Source organism: Melanotaenia boesemani, chromosome 5 (genome assembly GCF_017639745.1).
Source record: "Melanotaenia boesemani isolate fMelBoe1 chromosome 5, fMelBoe1.pri, whole genome shotgun sequence".
NCBI lineage: Eukaryota > Metazoa > Chordata > Actinopteri > Atheriniformes > Melanotaeniidae > Melanotaenia > Melanotaenia boesemani.
In genome coordinates this window covers 1,986,932-2,008,527 of record NC_055686.1, presented here as the reverse complement: position 1 = coordinate 2,008,527, position 21,596 = coordinate 1,986,932, and the positions used below count along the sequence as shown (strand labels likewise).

Genomic DNA, 21,596 nt, shown 5'->3' with positions numbered 1-21,596 from the left:
AAAGGTGCAAAGATCGATCAAAAATCTGATCCTAAATTAAACAGAGCCAGTAGTGAAAGGTTTAAGCTCTGTTAACCCGGGAAATCTGCGTAAAAGGGGCTTAGCGCAGTACAGCTGTGAAAAAACCTTGTTGCAACATTAAATAATAAAGAAAAAATGTTTTATAAACTGACTGTTGACATATCCCTTCTTTCGACTGCTCACTGAGAGCGAACTTGTGACTTTTAAACTGGTTTTGACTGTTTAATTCCCCTCTGACTAATGGTGATTTGTTCAGCTGTTGAACTGTGTGTATGAAGCGGATAGTGTGTGATGCACCGGACAGAAATGTGTGACTGACTGAGTGTGTAACTGTCCTTTGACTGTTCTTCCACTCTCAATGAGGGTAAACTTATGTCCATGTGTGAAAAAAAAAAAAAAAAAAAAAAAAAAAAAAAGAGCTGAAAGCCTGTGTGTAAATTTGACCAAGTGTGTGTGTGTAAGGCGCGTCTGAGCGAAACTTGAGACGAGTGTGTGTGTATGTGTAAGTGAGCTAAAAAAAAAAAAAAAAAAAAAGACCAGGGTAATTGGAGATTGAAGCAGCTGCTGGGAATACTGAAAAACTTATGCATGAGACAGAGGCCTCTGGTTTGCAGTGAAATGCATGGTGTTGTAAAGAGTATAATCTGAATTGCAGTGCATAAATTGACTCGTTCCCCAACTCACAAAATAGTGGTCTGGTGAAATCTGACACTAAGCTACTTGCTAACGCGCATAGACACAAGCACTGACAAAAATAAAATAGTGCTCTTCTCTTGTGCAGCTACAAGGATGTAATCTGTACTATTATTATAGCTGTTAAAATAAAACCGCTGAACTCTTTTGGTTTCCTTCCAACAGAACACGACTCCTCCCATTGGATTGACACCAAGAAACAGGACACGGGGTTGCAGCACACCCAAGTGGATTTCATTTGAGTTGCATGATTATCATATTGTATTAAAGCAAGATTGACTTAATAGGGGAATGATGAGTACGCCCCAGGCTATCGTTTGTATACGCTACCCGCACAGGATGAAAGAGGTTCAACACATGTCCCAGAAATGGCATAAAAGAACAAAAAGGCTTAAAGACCAGTGGCCTGTTACAGGGTCGTTTGATCAAAAACTTTGTGAAATAATGCAACATCGCATTGAGGATTATAAAGCTGGAAATAATTCTAAGAAACGACAAAAGAAGCGAGAGCTCGAGTTGGAAATTTTAAACTTATTTAGAATCAGCAAGCCAATTAAAAGAAATGTCAAAACGATTGTGTCTTTTACGGATAATCCGGGGGAAACTGAAAACTGTACTAACGCTGAACTTTTCCCAAACTTAACAGGAACAATAAAGATAGATGGAAACTTTAATCTTGATGACCAGCAAAGCCTTCCAGGGGTACCAGCTAATGCTGACATGTCGGGAACCGTAAGTAACGTTCATGACAGGTCATCTGTTGCTTCAAGGGTCGCTGAGGTAGCACTTCCTGTTCCAGACCCACTCAACTCCAGACAGAGGAGCCTGTCTTTACCACCAAACACTGGAGAAGCCCAGGCCCAGGTCAGACAGCGTCCGGCTTCTGCCCATTCTCCTCAAAGGCAGGAAACCCCTCCCCACATGACAATCCCAAAATACTGTAGTACACAGCGACGTCAGTCTGGAATCATTAACTGTTACCAGGATCGAACCGAATTGGCTCGAAAAGGTAAGACAGATGATAGCTTTTGGATGAACTTAGGACCACGTCAGCAAGATTTGCAACGTGAGTTGGGACGGAGCCAGATAGTTGAGATGGAACAGGAAATAGATGATTTAAATGAGGAGGTGGAGGAAGGGGCGGCTTCAGGAGGCGGAGTTTCCATGCCTGCATGCTTGCAGAAACCCGGCACGTCCGCAGGGGTCCCTAGAGATGAATATGATTTAAGATACAGGCCTAACATCAGACCTCCTGACAGATTGAGGGGGGGGGAGTTCCCAATTCTGATAAGAGGAACAAGGGCTGATTATCATCCTTTCTCAGCTCGGGACCTGACAGGTTTGGTCTCAGAGCTCCCTCAAATATCCGCAGGAGGAGGCAAGTGGATTAAGGCTTTGGAATCAAACACGGCTGGAACACTTCTTTCACTGGGTGACATCAAAGCTGTCCTCGCTCAGGTTTTGGGGTTGTCTAAAATGCAGCAGTTTTTCAGAGACAATGAACTGGACTGGATTTTGAGTGAAAGGGCAGATGGAACAGAATTAGCAGCCTATAAGGGGGTGATTTGGCAAGGAATACGCAAACAGTACCCTAATAAAATTGACGTTGATGCTTTGAAAGGGGAACCTCTGAAGGACGACCAGAACCCAGCAGCATACATCGATACACAGTTGAAAAGGTGGCGTCTAGAGACTCAGAGAGATGTGGAAAATGATCCTGTTTTGCTCACTCTTTTCAGGAATGCAGTCATCGATTCAATGCCAAAGGATGTCAGCAGACGTCTGGAGGATGTCGTTGGTTTAACGTCTATGCCAGCACAACAGTTCCGTGATCATGTGATTCATGCAGTAACCCGATACAGAAAAGACCTAACCAAGACTTCTGAACAAGACCTCCAGATTCAAAGGAAGCTGGCTCAGATGCAACTAAATGATTTGCAAGGCAAGCTGAAAGAAAAGGTTCAAACTGTTGTGTTCACAGATCCAGGTGCGGGACAGACTGCTGGAGTTCCTGAGTCAACACAGGCCGCCAGTGGTCCCCAGCCGTTCCGCCCTTCATACTCAAGGCTTGGTACTCCCTCGTCTGGGGCGTGGCAGGGATCCAACCGCTGCTGGTATTGTGGCATGTTTGGACATTTTGCAAGGGCTTTCCCACATTTTATGCCCCTCCCAGCAGGTGGTCCTGGAAGAAACGGAGGCGTCCCTAGAAGAGGTGGAGGTGGAGCCCTGGGTGGCACACGACCAAGACCCTCTGATATGGGAATATCTAATTTGTGTCCTAAAATGCCCACTTTCATGCTATTATATTATATAACTGCTTGTTTTGTCCCAAGTGACCACCTGTATACTGTTTTTGTTATATTATTCTGCTTGTTTTGGTGCCTGTGTAACTGCCTATCTTTGGAAGGGTGAGAAAAGGGTGTCTTGTAAATATGTTTACAAGACAGGATCTCAGGACTCATCCTCGCCTGTGGGAAAGGACCGGCCATCCTCTCTCTCATGCGATGTTGTGTTTTTCTAAATAAGTATAAAGACGGGGAAATCCCACATCTCGGTAGAGTCTGCTGCGGGTTACGTACGAACGCCCAGCCGGGGTTTTCTAAGCCACTCTACCAGGATTGTTGGCTCTCCAGTCCGTGTCAAAGGTAGGGCAAGCTATGCTATGCTTATAAGGCTGAACCCATTGAGATGTAATGATGAGTGTCATGAGCTGCGGGGAATAAACCTGACACACTTATTCTAGCACTCTGACTTTGTGTGTTTTATCTGCCGACCACCACGAACCTCTAAAAATCACACATTACATTATTGGCGTCACGAACAATTAATACATTGTAATTGATATTATTTGGTGGCTGCGGAAATGTTTATGAAACAGAATAAGAAGTCTCCCGCCGTGGAGCAATCTGATGTGCCAGGTTGGACTGGCGAATGGAGTGAAGTTGCGCTCTGTCTGCGGGACGGCGGTGGTCGTCCCGAGCCGTGGGGAGATGCTGTAAAGGACGGCTCTCTAGCGGCTGCATTGCCTGCGCTAAAAGAAATTGTTGTTCCTCCGAAATCCCCGTTGGGGGGGGTTCAGAGGCGTGCGTGGTTTTGTGCATCAGCATGGCGTGTATCGCAGGAGAAAAAAGAACAGTTGGAAACACAGCTGTCTTTAGCCAGGCAAGAAGTAATGAAAATGCAGGCAGAGAAAGACGCACTGAATCACTGTTTGAACAAAGCTTTGGTGGGTTTGGCTCAGACTCGGCGGCAAATGCGGAGGAGACCGCCCCGCCGTACTGACCCTGCCAAAGTCCGTACCGTGGCTGCACGGGTACGGGAGGATGCTAGTTGGGATCCCATGAAATGGGATGAGGATGTCTGGGACGAGGCTGAAGGGTTAGACTGGTATCGGGCAAATCCAGTGACCCGTCGTCGCCAGACTGAGGATATGGGTCCTGCAGCCCCTGTTCAGGCTGTAGACGGGCTGGGTGACCTCATGTTCGATGAAGATGGGCTGCCCATTATGGTGCAACCACGACCCCCTGCAGCACTGTTTCAGAGAATTACAGAGGATTATACTGCAGAGGAGGTGTCACATCTGGGGAGAAAATTCAGGCAGGGGGTGGAGGAGCCCCTGGATTCATGGCTGGTAAGATTGTTGGATGAAGGGGCCCATCAAACTGATGTGGATCAGGGGGATGCACATAAATTTGTCAGTTTATCCAGAAACCCTGATGTTAATGCCGCATACAGGGATGCAATGACAGATTTGAGTGGAGCCACGGCATCTGTGTTTTCTTTGTACGCCCTTGCAACCGGAACTGTGTTCCGCCTGCCCGGTGATTGGGCACCAATTACCCGGCCCTGGTATACTATCAGAGATGCTGTGCAACGGGTGGCTCAGTTAATGATGAGGGAAGGAGTGTTTCTGGGAACGGCTGATGCATGGGCTGATATGAATGTGCCCAAATCAGTACGGGATCATCTGATAAAAACCAGTCCTCCACATTACAGACCCCTGGTGTTGACATTAATGTTAAATGCTGTAGACAGACCTGCTTCTGCTGTACAAGGGATGATAAGAGAATTAGAAAATCTGGCAGATGGATTTTATTGGACCATTGCCAGTCTCACAGAACTGTAAATATGCATGTACTGCTGTAGATACTTATTCTGGAGTATTGATAGTTCATCCCTGTAAATTTAGTAATCAAAAGGCAACGTTAAAATGTTTAGACATGATTGAACAATATTATGACATGCCTGTATGAATTTAAACTGATAATGGATCACATTTCACAGGTCACATGGTAAGGAAATGGGCAGATGAAAACCATGTAGAATGGATTTATCACATTCCATATCACCCACAAGCAGCAGGGTTAGACAGACAGACAACTTTATTTATCCCCGAAGGGAAATTGCGTTGTCACAATAGTCCAGTGTCATAAGTGGCATAAACTATGAATAAAAAATAGAAGTAAAATATGCAATATAAGTAAAGTGGAATAAAAACAGAAATAAAATAAAGATAGAAATCCAGAGTAGATTGGCAGATAGGGTGCAGTGGCAAGATGAAGTAATAATGAAAATAGCTGTTGTAAATATGACTATGTAAATAAAGGATGTGATACAGAATGTTGGATGATGTGCAAAGGATACAAATATGGTATAATTATATGATATATAATATCAGAGCGACAGTTATAGGTTGCAGTAAGTACAGTGGTTGACTTAGTCCAGTTGTGTGATCGTGGCTCTGGCAGAGGTAGATGAGTTATGAGTTAATTGAAAGACTAAATGGATTATTAAAATCCTCACTGAGGAAAGCCTCAGGTGATAATAGTTTAGATAATTGGAAGTGCAATTTACCAGAGGTGGTTAAACAAATTAATAACAGACCCCTTGCAGAAGGAGTGACACCACTCACTCAAATGGTCATGGTGCGAAAGTGTTAAAATGTGGAAAAAACAAAATGATGCTAAATTCCACTGCGAGCCACGGCTCAGCAGGTTTTTGGACCTGACAAGTAAATATAGCTGCTGAACCGTTTGTGGTCACTAAAGGTGACAAAATAGCTCAGCTGGTAATAAAACCATGTAATATGACAATGGTGCAAGAAATAACAACACCACAGGTGTTTACTACTAGAGGTCAAGGGGGATTTGGATTTAAAAGACTAATGCTGTGTGCTATATTCTTCTGAAGTCATGTGTCTCTTTCAGCCTGGTGTGCCTGGTGGATGTCTGAGTGGGAGTGGAGGAGGTTGATCGGAAGATCCAATAAGGAGGGGACGCAGAAGGATCCTCGCTAGGGCCCGCCTGAGACCTGGTGGTGCTGCCTGCTGGGGCATGCTGCTAGCTGCCCTCACTGTCACTGCGATGACCCCCCCCCACCAGTCGATGGAGGAAGTGGTTCAGTTTCGAATGGGCTGGAGGAACGCAACAACAATGAGGCCTGTTACATTGCCAATTTATCAGTTAAGAAATGCTACAACCATAGATAATCGGACTAACCCTTTTATTTACCCAGTGGACGCATTGCCAAAGGAACTAGTAATTAAAAATCATACAGCTCCACTGGTGACGACCTGCCAGGAAAAAGCACATGCTGTGGTTCGAACAGGAGAAATCACTTGGACAATGTTGTCCAACACTGGAAATAAAGCTAGCCAGGCTGTTCATCGCCTGGGGAACTGGATGCCGGTCCCTATAGGACCACAAAAAGAGACTGCAATCATTTTACAACAACAGTTGAAATGGCAAATTAGATTGTTTAATGACACTGCCGATGTTTTAATAAATGTAACCAAAGCTATTGATGCAACTGTGTGTGGTTTACAGGTGATATATTCCCGACTACAGGAGGAGAGGTTTGTACGGGTAATAACTACACCTAACCCAAATGAATGGAGACGATTGTTTGATATATCTGATGCTTTATGGTTACAAATAAAACCTGAACAGACTTGATGTAATATGACCATGTGTACAGTAAGTTGGATACAGTGGAATGTTACTCAAGTAATCACCATCTGTAAGTTTCAGGTATTACCATTGATCGTACATAATAAGTATATGTTTTTGAGAACTCACGGTGAATGGTTTAGTCCCCAAACCAATCACACGTATGACCTGACGGACTGTGAAACTACTGATCGAGGCCAAGCCTGCCTCTTATCTAAAGGGTATAGAAATCCATGCTTTACAGGAGACACGGCACTGTGTGAATGGTATATAGAACCAGCTAGCGACATGCTATGGCAAGTGGGCCCCAACACCCTTTGCGTAGCTACTACTCACAACCATACTCAGTTGCCTACTGTACCGTTCTCAGGTTGTTTAAAAGGTTTACACCTATGGAATTGGCACAATGTAACAATGTTACCCGTGCCTTAGCAACAACTCTAAGTAACCGGGAACAGGTTTTGCATGCAGCAAGGATGGTGGAGATGGACAGTGCTCATCACTGGTGGGACATTTTTTCAGGAATGTCTGTCACCGCTAGAACATATGTAGCTCCACCATTATTGATTCTTGTGGCTATTTTATGTGTATTGACGCTATGCAATGTATTAACATGCCTTTATATACGCCGCATTGTGTGTTATAATCTGACCGTAGATAATCAAAATCACTGGGGGCATGTGCAGGTTTTTGATGGAATTATTGGATGTCATGTGGGAAGGTGGAGGTTTTATGGATTAATGGCATTTTAGGCCAGAGGTGGAATGATATGGGAATATCTAATTTGTGTCCTAAAATGCCCACTTTCATGCTATTATATTATATAACTGCTTGTTTTGTCCCAAGTGACTACCTGTATACTGTTTTTGTTATATTATTCTGCTTGTTTTGGTGCCTGTGTAACTGCCTATCTTTGGAAGGGTGAGAAAAGGGTGTCTTGTAAATATGTTTACAAGACAGGATCTCAGGACTCATCCTCGCCTGTGGGAAAGGACCGGCCATCCTCTCTCTCATGCGATGTTGTGTTTTTCTAAATAAGTATAAAGACGGGGAAATCCCACATCTCGGTAGAGTCTGCTGCGGGTTACGTACGAACGCCCAGCCGGAGTTTTCTAAGCCACTCTACCGGGATTGTTGGCTCTCCAGTCCGTGTCAAAGGTAGGGCAAGCTATGCTATGCTTATAAGGCTGAACCCATTGAGATGTAATGATGAGTGTCATGAGCTGCGGGGAATAAACCTGACACACTTATTCTAGCACTCTGACTTTGTGTGTTTCATCTGCCGACCACCACGAACCTCTAAAAATCACACATTACACCCTCTCAGTTTTAGGGGGGTCCCGAGGATCCTGCGGGTAAAGGTTCGTACCCATTGATTATGCATACACGCACCAACCCCATGATAAATGTACAAATTGAGGATCGACAGGTCGAAATGATGATTGACACGGGGGCGACCCATTCATGCATACAGGGATCCCTTGCCAAGAACCTTCCCATGTCAAACAACTTTGTCAAGACAGTGGGATTCTCGGGAAAAAGTCAATTGGTTCCTATTACTGCTCCCGTTAAAATAAAAGTAGGAAATGATGAAATTAAAATACCCATTTTGGTTTCGGACCAAACTCCTGTCAATCTGTTAGGAAGAGATGCACCTTGTAAATTGGGCCTCAAAATTTTATGTTCCCCTTTGGGAATATATGTGGAAAGTTGTGGATTAAACTTACAAATGAATGCCCAAGCAGAACCAGCAAATGTTTATTGGCTGGGGAACATAGAGGGGCTTCTGGGTTCGGAGTTGGAGAAATGGAAGGCATGCATAAAGGCCTGGGCCCCGGGGGGTTCTCCACCAACATTACCTCCTCACTGTACAATGTTCTTTGATCCATCAGCCAGCTCAACATTTAAGGATAAGTGGGAAAAGGAGACGGATGGAGTGATGGTTAAAATACAGGCTCCATATATCCTGATTGGAGGCCAAGGCGCAGCATTAAAGGTAAACCACAATACCTTTATTGATAAATGGTACTGTGTTACTCAATCCTTACCACACATTACACTGTTGGTAAACCCAGGATACCAGTCCAGGGACCTCGGTCCGATGGTAAGAACCGCAGAACACTTGACATGGAACAGTACAGAGAACCCGTTAATCTCTCTTTCAGATGATGGATCAATGTTAAGGATTAGGTGTGATCTGTCATTACAAGCAACACCTCAGATGGTGGTGCTACCAGGAAAAAGCATAATGATGACATGCAAAACCAACCCCCTTGGATTTAACAGTGATCTGGAAACTGATATTTTAACACAGGTTCCGGACCAACTGTGGTCCAGACATGAGACGGATGTGGGACTGGCAGTTTCAGCCAGCCCAGTTACTGTCAAATTAAAACCAGGTGCAGTTTTACCTTGGCGGCCACAATACAAACTTAATCCCGCTGATGAAGAAGGGATTGGAATCCTAATTGATGGTTTTTTAAAAGCAGGAGTGCTGATTGAGATTTCTAGTCCTTGTAACACCCCAATTCTTGCAGTTCTAAAAGCAGATAAATCAAAGTATCGACTGGTCCATGATCTAAGGGCGATCAATGCCATTCTTGAAGATGTCGCTGCAGACTTCGCTAATCCTCACACACTGTTGAATGCCATCCCTACTAAAGCTAAGTTTTTTACAGTAGTGGATCTTTGTTCAGCATTTTTCAGTATCCCTCTGGCAGAAGAGTCACGATATCTGTTTTCGTTTACCTTTAGAGGTCGACAATACAGCTACGCCAGAATGCCCCAGGGACTGACAAGCAGCCCCGCGTGGTTTGATCGTGTGGTGAGTCAGGATCTACAGGAGCTGGATTTGAGCGGCGTCCTAATCCGGTATGTAGACGATATATTGATTTGTTCAGACACCATTGAAAATTGTCAGCGCGACTCGATCAAAGTGCTGCAGAGACTGGCAGAATGTGGACACAAAGCTTCTCGGACAAAACTGCAATTCTGCCAGCCTCAGGTGGAATTCCTTGGCAGAGTAATCTCCCATGGAACAATAGCTCTGTCTCCTGACCACCTCAAAGGCACAAGTCGAGCACCGCGTCCACAGACATGCGCGCAACTAATGACCTTTTTAGGTATCACAGGATTCAGCGCGGAGTGGTTGGAGGACTACGCAGTAAAGACGGCGCCGCTCAGGGATCTCCTGAAGTCCTCTGAAGCCAAGACTTTAAAGAAGTCTTTGGAGTGGACCACAGAGGCACTGTTGGCTTTTGATGTGCTCAAGCAGGAACTGCAAAATGCCCCAGCGCTGAAAATGCCTGACTATGATAAAACTTTTCATCTTTATATTTCAAACAGATGTAACATGTATGCAGCGGCTGTATTGGCACAAGACTCATGTGCTGGTGGAAGGAAACAACCCATCGCTTACTACAGTGCAAGGTTGGACGATGTAGCACGAGGGTGGCCCCCCTGCTACCAGGGCCTCGCAGCTGTTCACATGGCGTATGAAAAGGCGTCTGCAATAACTAAGTCATATCCTGTGGTTATTTACACCCATCATAAAATCACAGAGTTGATCAATCACAGCAAACTTGTTCTGACAACAGCACGTTGCCTTCAGTATCCAATCTCACTTTTGTCTCTGTTAATTCCAGAGTGTCATAAACCAGACCACTGTGGGCGAGATGAGGTGATACATCGAATACAACAACAGGGTTATTGGGCGCCGTACCTGCAGGCATTGGTGACGGATGCGCTTAATCGGTGCGAGATATGCTCGCAAAATAACATTCGAAAAGGTATTGTCACCCCCACAGCGTGAATTCCTGTCCCGGAAGGCCCGTTTCGTCATCTGATTTTAGATTTTGTGGACATGTTGGTCCCGGTACACGGTAAGCGCTACCTTTTGGTGGTTTTTGATCATTTCAGTCGTTGGGTGGAGGCCACTCCGTCAAGGGACATGGGGGCGGGAACAGTCATAAAGTTCCTGGTCCATGAGGTGATCCCTAGGTTTGGCTTGCCGTCCATCCTTTCATCAGACTCGGGACCAGCATTCATCAACAAGGTCTACGAGGGCGTTCTGCGTCAGCTCGGAATCAAAGTCCGCCATGGAAGTATCTACACTCCCTCCAGTCAGGGAGGGGTGGAATGAGTGAATGGCACACTTAAAGCAAAAATTAATAAGATTTGTGCATGTACTGGTTTGCGGTGGCATGACGCATTACCGCTGGCCCTAATGAGTTACCGCATGCAAGCTCATCGGGTCACACATTTGTCTCCTCATGAAATGTTAACAGGTCGTCCCATGCCGGGCCCGCTGGAGCAGTTGGAGAAGGAGCTGCACAGTTATATGAAACAGTTGTCTGCTATCCATAAAGCAATTTATTTTCAGGAAAAAGCGAACGAGCCAAAACCAGTCTCTGTGACATCTGGTCCAGTGGTGCCCGGGGATAAGGTGTACATTAAGGAGTTTCGAAGAAAGTGGAACACTCCTCGACGCCGGGGTCCTTACACGGTGGTCCGTGCCACACCGACTGCGGTCCAGGTCGAAGGGAGCGTCGCTTGGCATCATCTGAACCATTGTTCGTTGGCACCTACGACCAACAACTGCAAAACGGGCCCTGGGGACTGGTCGGATTGTACAGCGTTCTCAAATGACCAGTCCCCCAAAAGGGGAAGTATCGCTTCGCATGCAGCTGACGAAGATAGTCCTGTCAGGGCAGATTCAGAGTTGCCGCCCGATGATGTTGAGTTTGACATTCCTTTGGTTTCTTCTTCTGTTCGGGACAGTAATCTCGGCAGGGACAATTCAACCAATCCGGACCCGCAGCAACAGCCACTACGTCGTCCCATCACCAGGGCCTTCTCAAGGAAACAGAGGGGCAACTGCGCAACGAGGGAGCGACCTCAGTGACCAAGGGGAGTACGACTCACATGCCAAATGTCATTATCAGTCAGGTCTCTTGCCAGCATGCACCCGCACACATCTACACACTACCCGTAACTCGGTATTTCAGACAGATGTTGCACTTTTATTCCAGCTAACACAGCGCCAGATGATTCCTTTACATCTGCCATGGACGAGATAATGCGGGTGGGAGGGGAGGTGCGAGAGCATGCTGGGAAGAGCGACTGGTCTCTTGATTGGTTGGACCAGTTAATGGCTGACTGGAAAAATGTATTGATAAAGGTGGGAGTTGGGTCAGCTTTGGTTCTGATCCTTCTTTTCTTGTTTGGCATGTGCATCGTTCCCGCCCTGAGGAAAGCGTGGAGTACGAGTCTCAAGAAACAGACCTCTGTCATCATGGCTGCCCAATTGGTCCGTACTGAGTTGGACCTGTGACGTCTCAATAGAACTACAGTCGGTTGGACAAAGGGTCGGCAGCCTGTGACGAAAGGCTGGTGACCCAACACTCCTGTTTGCCTCCGGACTGGAAAAAGACTCTATCTTGTGTTATTCACGTGTGGTTTTTGTAGTCAGAAATCTTCTGTAATAGGTTATCCTTGTGAAAACAGATTGTAATGGAGTTTCTTTGTTGTGTGTGTATGGTTACTTTCTGTCATAGTACTTAGAAGGTCTCATGCAGGGGTCCACTGGCCTACCCGTGCCTGAGTGTCAAGTAAGATCAAAAGTTACCGGTGCTCGCCCAGAGGGGGGGCACGGGGGAATTTTTTCTCCCTTCGGGGTTTTTTCGCCCTCGTACGGGAGGTTCAGATCGGCTCCTATGTTATGCTTGAGACCTGCGTGTGTGGCCAAGTGTGCGTAAAAAGGTTTCCCTATTGTAAGTTTCAGAGTATCGTCTTAGGGCCGATTACTCTGAAATATTTGAAAGGGGGAAATGTGGAAGTATTAATATATCAGAGTTGAAATGACAAACAACAGGTGTACTTAGCCTTTGGTAAGCAAAATATTAATAGCTTGACATTATAACATGATATCAAAATGATGTCAACCAGCCCCCCTACAAGGCTGCGTGCCTGGATGCTGTGTGTCTGAAAATAGTGACAGGGAGACTATATAAGCTTGGAGGAATGAATGAACGTGGTCTTTGATCCTGAAGGGTGTCCCCCTGTTCGGCCGAATAAAGGAAGATCATTAAAGACCTCTGTCTGCAGACTCTTAATATCAGCAAGCCCTTTGATAAAGAATTTATCTACAACAGTGGTATGTAACATATGGTACAAAATTGACCTTATAAAACATCCGGAATATATGGAACATTAAACATAACGTATATAAAACATGCAGGCTGTTTAAAACAGAATGCAGAAGTGTGGATGTGGAACCCTCTCACCAGGAAAAGAGCGTTTTAAAATACCCCCATTCTCCACAGAGACGACATCCTGGATGGTCCTGCACACCTGTCCGCAGGATCTGGATTCAGGTATGTGAAGACATGTCAACATGGTTTAAATGTAATATTTCTGCACACTGGCTGCTCTTGGACTGTCTTAACCTGGGGGGCCTCCCAGGGAACGGGGATGCCTAGTGCCGCCAACAGCTCACCTTCTAGACGGAGGTTCGCTTCCCTCTGCACTTACATCCCTGGACCCCTCTTCTTTCCTCTCTTTCTCACAAACACACACACACACACACACACACACACACACACAAACACACACACACACACACACAGTGATTTGGGAGGCATGGACATCATGCGGGGTGGAGTGGAGGGGGCCGTCTAAGTGGCCTCCTTGTCTGCACCCTGTGGTGACTCACGTCTCAGTTTTAATTACACTTAGACATCAAAACACAAGAAACACAACACAAACAATTTCTGGGGGGCATGCCATGTAGTACATGGTGGGCGGGGCTGCTAATGTGTCCTCACTCCCAGCACAATGTGGTCACCATCCCTTAATTTTAATTGCAAACAACACACACTTCATAAACAGTCATGAGCAGGGAAGGTGTCGACCTCTCACACCCCTGCTCCCCTGGGCGCAGACTGGGGTGGGCAGATGGAGGTGGTTGCCCCAGGAGCCAGGACCCGGATTGGCTATGCTGATCCTTGAGGGATGCCCAGTCTGCCGCATCTGGGTGGAATGTGATGGAGGGAGGCTGGGGATGGTGGTGAGGACGGCATTTGGGGCTAGCTGTCCTCCTCATGCCACAGGATGTGGTGGGAGGGTTAAGTGTGATGTGGGTGTGTGAAAGGCAGTGTTTGTGGGTACGAGATGGAGGAGGCTGTGAGTGAGGGGTTGGACTGGGGTGGCTAGATAGGGGTAATGGATGGAGGAGGGAGTGGGTGGAGTTAGGGGTGGGGGGTTAAGGGTGTTGGAGGATAGGGGGAGTGGTAGATGGTGCCCTAGTTCCTGGGGTGTGTGGATGGAACATCGGGGTGGGTGCTGGCACATGCCGGGTGGCTGTCTGGGGGGCCTGGTCCTCTTGGCCATGGTGTGGGTAAGATCAGCCGTGGGTGGCTCTGGCTCTCCTCTACCACCCTCTGGGTGGGTCTGGGGTCGTCTTTGTGATGGGGTAGCTTGGGTTAGTGCTCCAGCGTTGCTGATGAGGGCCTGGTTCTCTGGGCTGCCTCTGGCCTCCGTAGAGATGTGGTCACATTTGCACGATCTCACTCACCACTCTTCATCACTGATCATTTCCTCTTCCTCATCCTCTGCAGGCTGACACAGTCACTGAGCTGTCCGGTGGGTTTATATACGAAGAGATACTTTATTTTTTCTCTGTGAGTGTGTATCTGGTACTTCAGTTGTTGTTGTGATATGTTCCTTGATTTGGTTAATATTTAGGAACTCTTTATCACTGTCAGCTCTATTTCTCTGTAAAAGATGTAATAAATTTTCTGGTGTGTTCATGTACAAGTTTAGCAGTTTGTTGTGGCTTGAAGGGTTGTTGCTTCTGTCTGTGGTGATTTTGTCTCCTCTTTCTTCTTCCTTCTTTTCTTTTTGCTTCCTTTTGTTTTCTTCTTTTTCTGTCCCCTCTGGTCAGGTCCAGAAATATTACATAGATTCTATGATTCAAAGTAAATGAATAAATAAATGAATCAGATTATCAAGAGGAGCCTTTTACCCATAAACCTCCCTTTGGCAGAGCAAATTTGTTCAGCACGATACAGCAACCAGTTGTTGTTGTTGTTGTTGTTGTGTGTGTGTGTGTGTGTGTGTGTGTGTTTGTGTGTTTGTGTGTTGTGTTTGCTTCCTTCTAGAAAGCTGGAAGGTAAGAGCTGCTTATCTTTGCTTTAAAAGGAGAGCAGAGATTTTAATCAGGCAGAGATGGACGACTGAAAGTGTGAAGACATGACGCTGCTGGTAACCATGCAGAACATGGCAGCTGACTGTGTGAAGCAGTCTACATACACCTCATCTTTCCTTCTTCCTGGCTTCTACTTTCTGGCTGTGGAAGGTTTCTATTTTCTATGTCAGCACGTTGCAGCCGTGTGTTTTATAATGAGCTCTGTGGATAAAGTGGACTGGAACAGAAAGACTAAGATGGAGCAGACAAACTGGTTTACCTGCACTGTACTGGACTGGAGGCGGGGCCTGTTCACACATGGAGGACAGGTGAGTTCCAGCAAGCCTGAGGAAAACTGGAGGAACCGGAGTGAAACTATGAGGAAGCTGAACGTCCTCCTCTTTCCTCACAAGTCGTCCTGAAGCTGCCTGTGTGGTAAGAAGCTTCTCTGGAGGAGACGTGTTGCAGAGCTGCTGATGTCCTGAAGGACGTTTAAAGTCTCTCTTAGTCTGACAGGAAGATGAAGATGTTGCTGGTCATGGTCCTCCTCCTGCACGGTAAGACCAGCTTCCTCTCCTCATCCTCACGTCCTTCATCTTCCTCTCTGATGGTGGAAGCGTCTCATTTCTTCTTCTCTTGTGTGTGTGTGAAGCAGGAGCAGCTGTGTGTTGGAGTGTGTGAATGTTTCAGAGAGAAACTGTGGAGAGCTGCCGCTGTTTCCCAGATTCCTCCTTTTAGCTGATGAGGAAAGTTTAGCAGTGAGGACGTTTGCTGGAATTTACTTTGGAAAAATCCAGGATTTCCTTCTGACTGGAATCTGATCTGCAGAGAATCCAGCGGATCCACAACGTAACTACAGATTCTACTGAAGGACCATCGTCAGTCTTTCCATCGTTTCTTAGAGTTGTTGGTCTGCTGCTGCTTCATGGAATATTCCAGATGAGAGGAAGCAGTCTTGGTATGTTGGAGCCAAACAGTCAGAATAAACAGAGAATCCAGAGCAAGGAAAGAGTCCACGTCTCAGAACAGCTTAGAAACATGAGCCCACATGCAGAGGAAATACATGACATGGCTGGACAGATTGTTGAGGAGAGTTCAGGTGTTCACAGGAGGAAGTAGAAAAGTGGGATGTGGATCAGAGAGATGCTCAGGTCTGAGGAATGAAGGCCAGAAGGCCACAGAGCAGTTCTGAGGAAAGAGGAGGAGCTTCAGTTTCCTGTTCATCCAGTTTGTGGCAGCAGCCTCCTCCCTCTGAAACCTGAGCCTTCACATCACCTCCTCTGTCCTCACAGGTGTGTCAGGTGATCTGCTTCCTGTTTGCTTCACTCTCTTCTCTGATTGGATGAAGCTTCGTTAGTGATGAGCTGCTGTTCATCCTGGAGCTGCTTCCTGGTCTTTATCTCCATAGATCGGATGTTTCCCTCGTCTGACTCTTCATCTCCTTCATTGTAGAGTTGGACAGGAAAGAGGGCAGATAGAGAGGGAGCAGCAGTAGACCCCAGACCAGGATCCAGACCTGTAGACGGGACCCCTGCTGGACCAGCTGATGTCAGAACCATATGATCACATCTGAAGAATGGGTGTCTATTTAAGAGTAAAACCAGGCAAAGAGGCTGGTCCTGTCAGGGCTGGTGTTAGGATCCAAGGAAGAGGAAACGCGGTGAAAGGTTAACAGACACTTTATTTTGACACTGGTCAGTGGAATGAGATGAGATCATGGGGAGGACGGGCTGGAGCGGGCAGACAGGATTCTCCGAAGTCACCGGCGAGGTTTGGGTCGGGTTCTTGTGGGGAGAAAGCATAGGAGAGTTAACGTCAAGTTACGAGACAGAGACTAGACTTAGGTCACGACTGGTTACAGCACGTGGGGGCAGACCCAGTTATTATGGGTTTCTGGGGGGTGGCAGCACGTAGGGGGCTGACCCAGTCGTTATGGGTTTCTGGGAGGGGTGGCAGCACGTGGGGGGCTGACCCAGTCATTATGGGTTTCATGAATTTCCCTGCAAGGGATTAATAAAGTATTTCTGATCTGATCTGTTACCACAGATTGTAGTATAATCCAGCGAAGACTGAAGATCCGCCTGGAGTTCTTATGCGTGAGTGGTGATTAGTCTGATGACTTCCAGCTGCGCCATCCTGATAGAAGAGGTGCTCTGTGATCCAAATAAGGTCAGCAGGAAGTGAGGAAGCGTGAGCCATGACAGGTCCAAGGTCCTGTAGGGGGGCCACGTAGTGTTATTGTGGACTGTGGTCAGATACCTTCTCTCTGGAAAACCTCCACTAGACCACCATCCCACAACTAGACCTTTAAGATCAGAACTAGAAGGTTTTAAGCCTGATCTTAAAGGTAGTGAAGGAGTCGGCCTCCTGAACCCAAACTGGGATCTGGTTCCACAAGAGAGGGAGACCCAGTCATTATGGGTTTCTGGTGGGTGGCAGCACGTAGGGGGCTGACCCAGTCATTATGGGTTTCTGGGAGGGGTGGCAGCAGGTGGGGGGCAGACCCAGTCATTATGGGTTTCTGGGGTGTGGCAGCACGTAGGGGCCTGACCCAGTCATTATGGGTTTCTGGGAGGGGTGGCAGCAGGTGGAGGGCAGACCCAGTCATTATGGGTTTCTGGGGGGGGGGGGGGCGGTGGCAGCACGTGGGGGCAGACCCAGTCATTATGGTTTTCTGGGGGGGGTGGGGGCAGACCCAGTTATTATGGGTTTCTGGGGGGTGGCAGCACGTAGGGGGCTGACCCAGTCGTTATGGGTTTCTGGGAGGGGTGGCAGCACGTGGGGGGCTGACCCAGTCGTTATGGGTTTCTGGGAGGGGTGGCAGCACGTGGGGGGCTGACCCAGTTATTATGGGTTTCTGGGGGGTGGCAGCAGGTGGGGGGCTGACCCAGTCATTATGGGTTTCTGGGGGGGGGCGGTGGCAGCACGTGGGGGCAGACCCAGTCATTATGGTTTTCTGGGGGGGGTGGCAGCACGTGGGGGCAGACCCAGTTATTATGGGTTTCTGGGGGGTGGCAGCACGTAGGGGGCTGACCCAGTCGTTATGGGTTTCTGGGAGGGGTGGCAGCACGTGGGGGGCAGACCCAGTTATTATGGGTTTCTGGGGGGTGGCAGCAGGTGGGGGGCTGACCCAGTCATTATGGATTTCTGGGAGCGGTGGCAGCATATGGGGGGCAGACCCAGTTATTATGGGTTTCTGGGGGGTGGCAGCAGGTGGGGGGCAGACCCAGTTATTATGGGTTTCTGGGGGGTGGCAGCAGGTGGGGGGCTGACCCAGTCATTATGGGTTTCTGGGAGGGGTGGCAGCACATGGGGGGCAGACCCAGTTATTATGGGTTTCTGGGGTGTGGCAGCAGGTGGGGGGCTGCAGAGAAGTGTATCAGACTGTCAGATTCTTATTTTCTAATACAATCTGTAGGTGTGTCCCAATTCAGGGTCTGCACACTTCGAAGTGCGGATTCGTCGGCCACATATGTCATCGCGGTGCGCGAAGTACTGTCCCAATTCACAGAATTTGAAGGACCCTCCGAATCCACCCTTCGAATCCGCACTTCGTTTGGCCTCAAACGAAGGATGCTGGTGATGCATCCTTTGCGGCCTCTTTTCTCCCACAATTCGTTGCGCACAGGACGGTGGCGAATCAGCAACCTCAGAAGAGTCGTATTAAGTTTAAATAAAGTTTTATTTTAAAAAAAGTTCGTTTTTTTAACTACACTTCAGTATAAACGTTACAAAACCAAGTACATTTAAAGCATGTTTGTTAAATGGTGACATTAAAATTCGGTAATATTTGATATTCAGTTACTTTTAAGGGGTTAATGAAGTGTGTACCGGCTGGAAAACAACAGAGCCTCAAACCGTGTTTTTTTTTTTTTTTTTTTTTTTTTTTTAAACTGTCGGTGTTACCGCTCCGTGTTCAGCGTCTACTGACGTTTCCTACGAGTAATTTCTGAGGTTTAAGTGATTAAACGTCCTGTGTTGTTGCTATGGGAAATTCTTGTAGACTAGGTAGGCTGTCCCATTTCACAAACGTTAAGCAGACTTCGAAGTGTGTAGACTACGGAGGACACTCTGTAGCCTATGTAGTCTGCGCACTTCGAAGTGTGCAGACCCTGAATTGGGACACAGCTACTGACTGATGCTGCTGCTGTCAGTATTATTCCCATCTATAATTCTATTACTTCCCTGTCACTGCTGTCAGGTTCCAAGAAGAAGAAAAAGAAGCAGACTTTTTCAGGGTGTGAGACAGAGATCCTGATGGACCACACTGACAAACGTAAAAATGTTTAATTGGTGGGCACGGTTTGCATTACTGTGTCAGAAAGGTAGTATAGTGGCAGCAGGTGGCAGATCCTGTCATAGCAGTGTTGGAAGGCAAAACATGCCAGAGGCCTCGGAGCATGGAGCTGGATATCTCAGTCAGTAGAGCATCCATCTGCCATGCGGGAAACCAGAATTCGAATCCTACAGTCATGAATCGCTTTGGAGAAAAGCGTCTGCTAAATGACAGTATTGATGCCGGTAATTTAGCCATTTGTTTTAATTCATAAAATAAATATCTACAAATACATCTGAGATTGGTAGCAGTTTATTTAATGTAAAATAATATTTCTTTCTAGTTGCTGGGTGCTCCAGCTGGGTGGGCGGTGCTCCAACTGGGTGGGCGGTGCTGAGGGGCACAATCACCAGGTTAACCAGGTGGACAAGGAGTTGCGGGAAATAAAGACCATCTGGACAGAAAATGGGACAGCAATTTAAAAAAAGCGTTGTGTAAGAATAAATAAATAAATAAAGGAAATCCTCCTCTTGTGTGTTTCATTAGCGTAGCATCACTTCTAGACCTCCAGCCTCCAGTCTGGTCCCGCTCTGCTGGAATGAAGGACCAAAGCTACTTTCCACACTGGCTGCTACATGCTGGCAGCAGACTGGCTCCTTATTTATCTGGATGGATTTTATATGAGGTTCTTATTAATATCATCTCCCTTTTTCCTGGAAATCCTGTTTCCCCCAAGCGTGGCTCTTAGGAGGATTAATATGGAATGCGTCTTTATTCATATCTGCAAACAGCTTTAATGTCTAACATGTGGTGTAAAAGGTAATAGTGGATTGTGTACAAATGTCTCACATTTCACATCATTTCCTTGATTTTATTCTGGACCGTTGGTGTTTCCCATGTCTCTAGATTATGTGAGTACACCTGGGTCAGAGTTGCGTGAAGGTAGGAATATTTCACATCAAGTTTGGTTTTCATAAATCCCAAAAGTTGACTGTATTTGGTGTAAGCTGGTTTTTGTACATACGCACCCTTTGTACACGGGCCCCAGATCCAACAGGACTGTTGTTGCTCAGGTTGGTGAGAAAAGCTTCATTTCCAGCTGGATTGAAAGAGTTTTCAGTGTGAAGCTGCTAGAAGAATAAAAGCAAAGCTGAGTGAGTTTCCAGCAGCAGCTCTGTGTGTTCAGCTGTTAGTGATGGAGGATCTGTCTGTCGCTCCACCACAGGAGCTCCATGAAGATGGAGACACTGGTCCTGATGCTGCTGCAGTGGAAACATCATTAATACATTTTATTATCTCTTCATACTGACTGTTGGTCTGTTTCCAACCCACCACTTTCTATCCAGGCCTGCTTTTATCTCCTGTCCCAACTTTTTCACACGTGCTGCTGCCATCAAGTTCAAGATGAACCCGGTTTCTATTAAATAGTAAAACCTCGTATTCAACATGGATATGATTGTGTTTTCTACTGGGAATAAAAGATTGTTGATGAGATCAGCAAATCGTTCTGCTTGTTTTTATTTACCTTTCTCAGGATCTCAGGTGGGTTTAGATTCAAAAGCTGAGAAAGTCAAACTCATCCTTGGATCCTTGACCTTCGTAGCAACGCTTTGGCTTCCAGATGGAGTTCTTCTGACCTGTAGTCCACCATGTGGACACTGAGACAAACCCACAGCTGATCTGTCTTTCTGTTTGTGTCCTCACAGTTTCCCAGCATGCCCTGGCTGGGGTGGTGGAGGTGAATGAGGGGGCGGAGTCAGTCCTTCTGCCCTGTGTGTACCGTGGTTTTCTACCTGAAGAAAACCCCAAAGTCATGTGGACTCGCAGCGATCTCAGTCCCAGATTTGTCCACCAGAGAGGAGAAGAAGGTGATCTGGAAGAACAGAACCAGCGTTACAGAGGACGGACGTCAATGAAACCTGATGCTTTAGACTCTTCAGACTTCAGTCTCAGTCTGAGAAAACCACATCTGTCTGACAGCAGCATCTACACCTGCTCCTTCACTGATGGAGTACGAGAACGAAGAGTCACGGATGTTGAGCTGAAGGTGAAAGGTGAGCAGCAACACCTGCTGTAGATACAAGTCATAGGTCAACCTGAAGGGAGGAACAGAGTGAAGGAACAACCTGATGAGTCCTTTATTAGAAGAGTAGAAGAAGAAGAGAACAGAACTTTATGTTCATGCTGCAGAACAGTGAGAAGCAGCTTGTGGGTAGAAGATGTTCCTGATTCTGTTCTGGTTTTGTCCTGAGTCCTCTGCAGAGTTCTCCAGAAGGCAGGACGGAGACCGGGGTGTGTCCAGGGTGTGTCAGGTCCTTAATAATACAGCTGGCTTTCTGCTGGAGTCCACCAGTGGAGATGTCTCTGAGGGGGACATGTGGTCTCTGTCTCCTCTCTGGTCCTCTCACCACCTGCTGGAGGTCTTTACTGTCCTCTGCTGAGCAGCTGGTGATCCACACCGTGCAGAAGTAGA

At 46.9% G+C, this 21,596-nt stretch overlaps 3 protein-coding genes and 1 long non-coding RNA gene across 6 annotated transcripts in view; 2 read left to right on the top strand and 2 right to left on the bottom strand.

The window, feature by feature from the left end:
- LOC121640603 overlaps positions 1–15,237 on the bottom strand; it is a 27,281-nt gene extending 12,044 nt beyond the window's left edge. Inside the window, exons 1-2 of the long non-coding RNA XR_006010538.1 lie at positions 15,128–15,237; positions 2,212–2,217 (exon numbers count right to left, since the gene is read on the bottom strand). This is a non-coding gene — a long non-coding RNA (uncharacterized LOC121640603). The remainder of the gene's footprint in view (positions 1–2,211; positions 2,218–15,127) is intronic.
- Positions 1–21,596, bottom strand: part of LOC121640417 — a 1,195,287-nt gene that overhangs the window by 663,001 nt on the left and 510,690 nt on the right. The window lies entirely within an intron of this gene.
- Positions 1–21,596, top strand: part of LOC121640416 (muscle M-line assembly protein unc-89-like) — a 442,453-nt gene that overhangs the window by 357,698 nt on the left and 63,159 nt on the right. The gene's annotated exons all lie outside the window — the stretch shown is intronic.
- LOC121640527 (butyrophilin-like protein 1) lies at positions 15,238–21,596 on the top strand. Its single transcript, XM_041986351.1, has 3 exons — positions 15,238–15,404; positions 20,830–21,177; positions 21,386–21,596. Exons 1-3 carry the CDS (start codon positions 15,368–15,370, stop codon positions 21,562–21,564), a joined length of 564 nt encoding a protein of 187 aa, XP_041842285.1. The 5' UTR covers positions 15,238–15,367; the 3' UTR covers positions 21,565–21,596.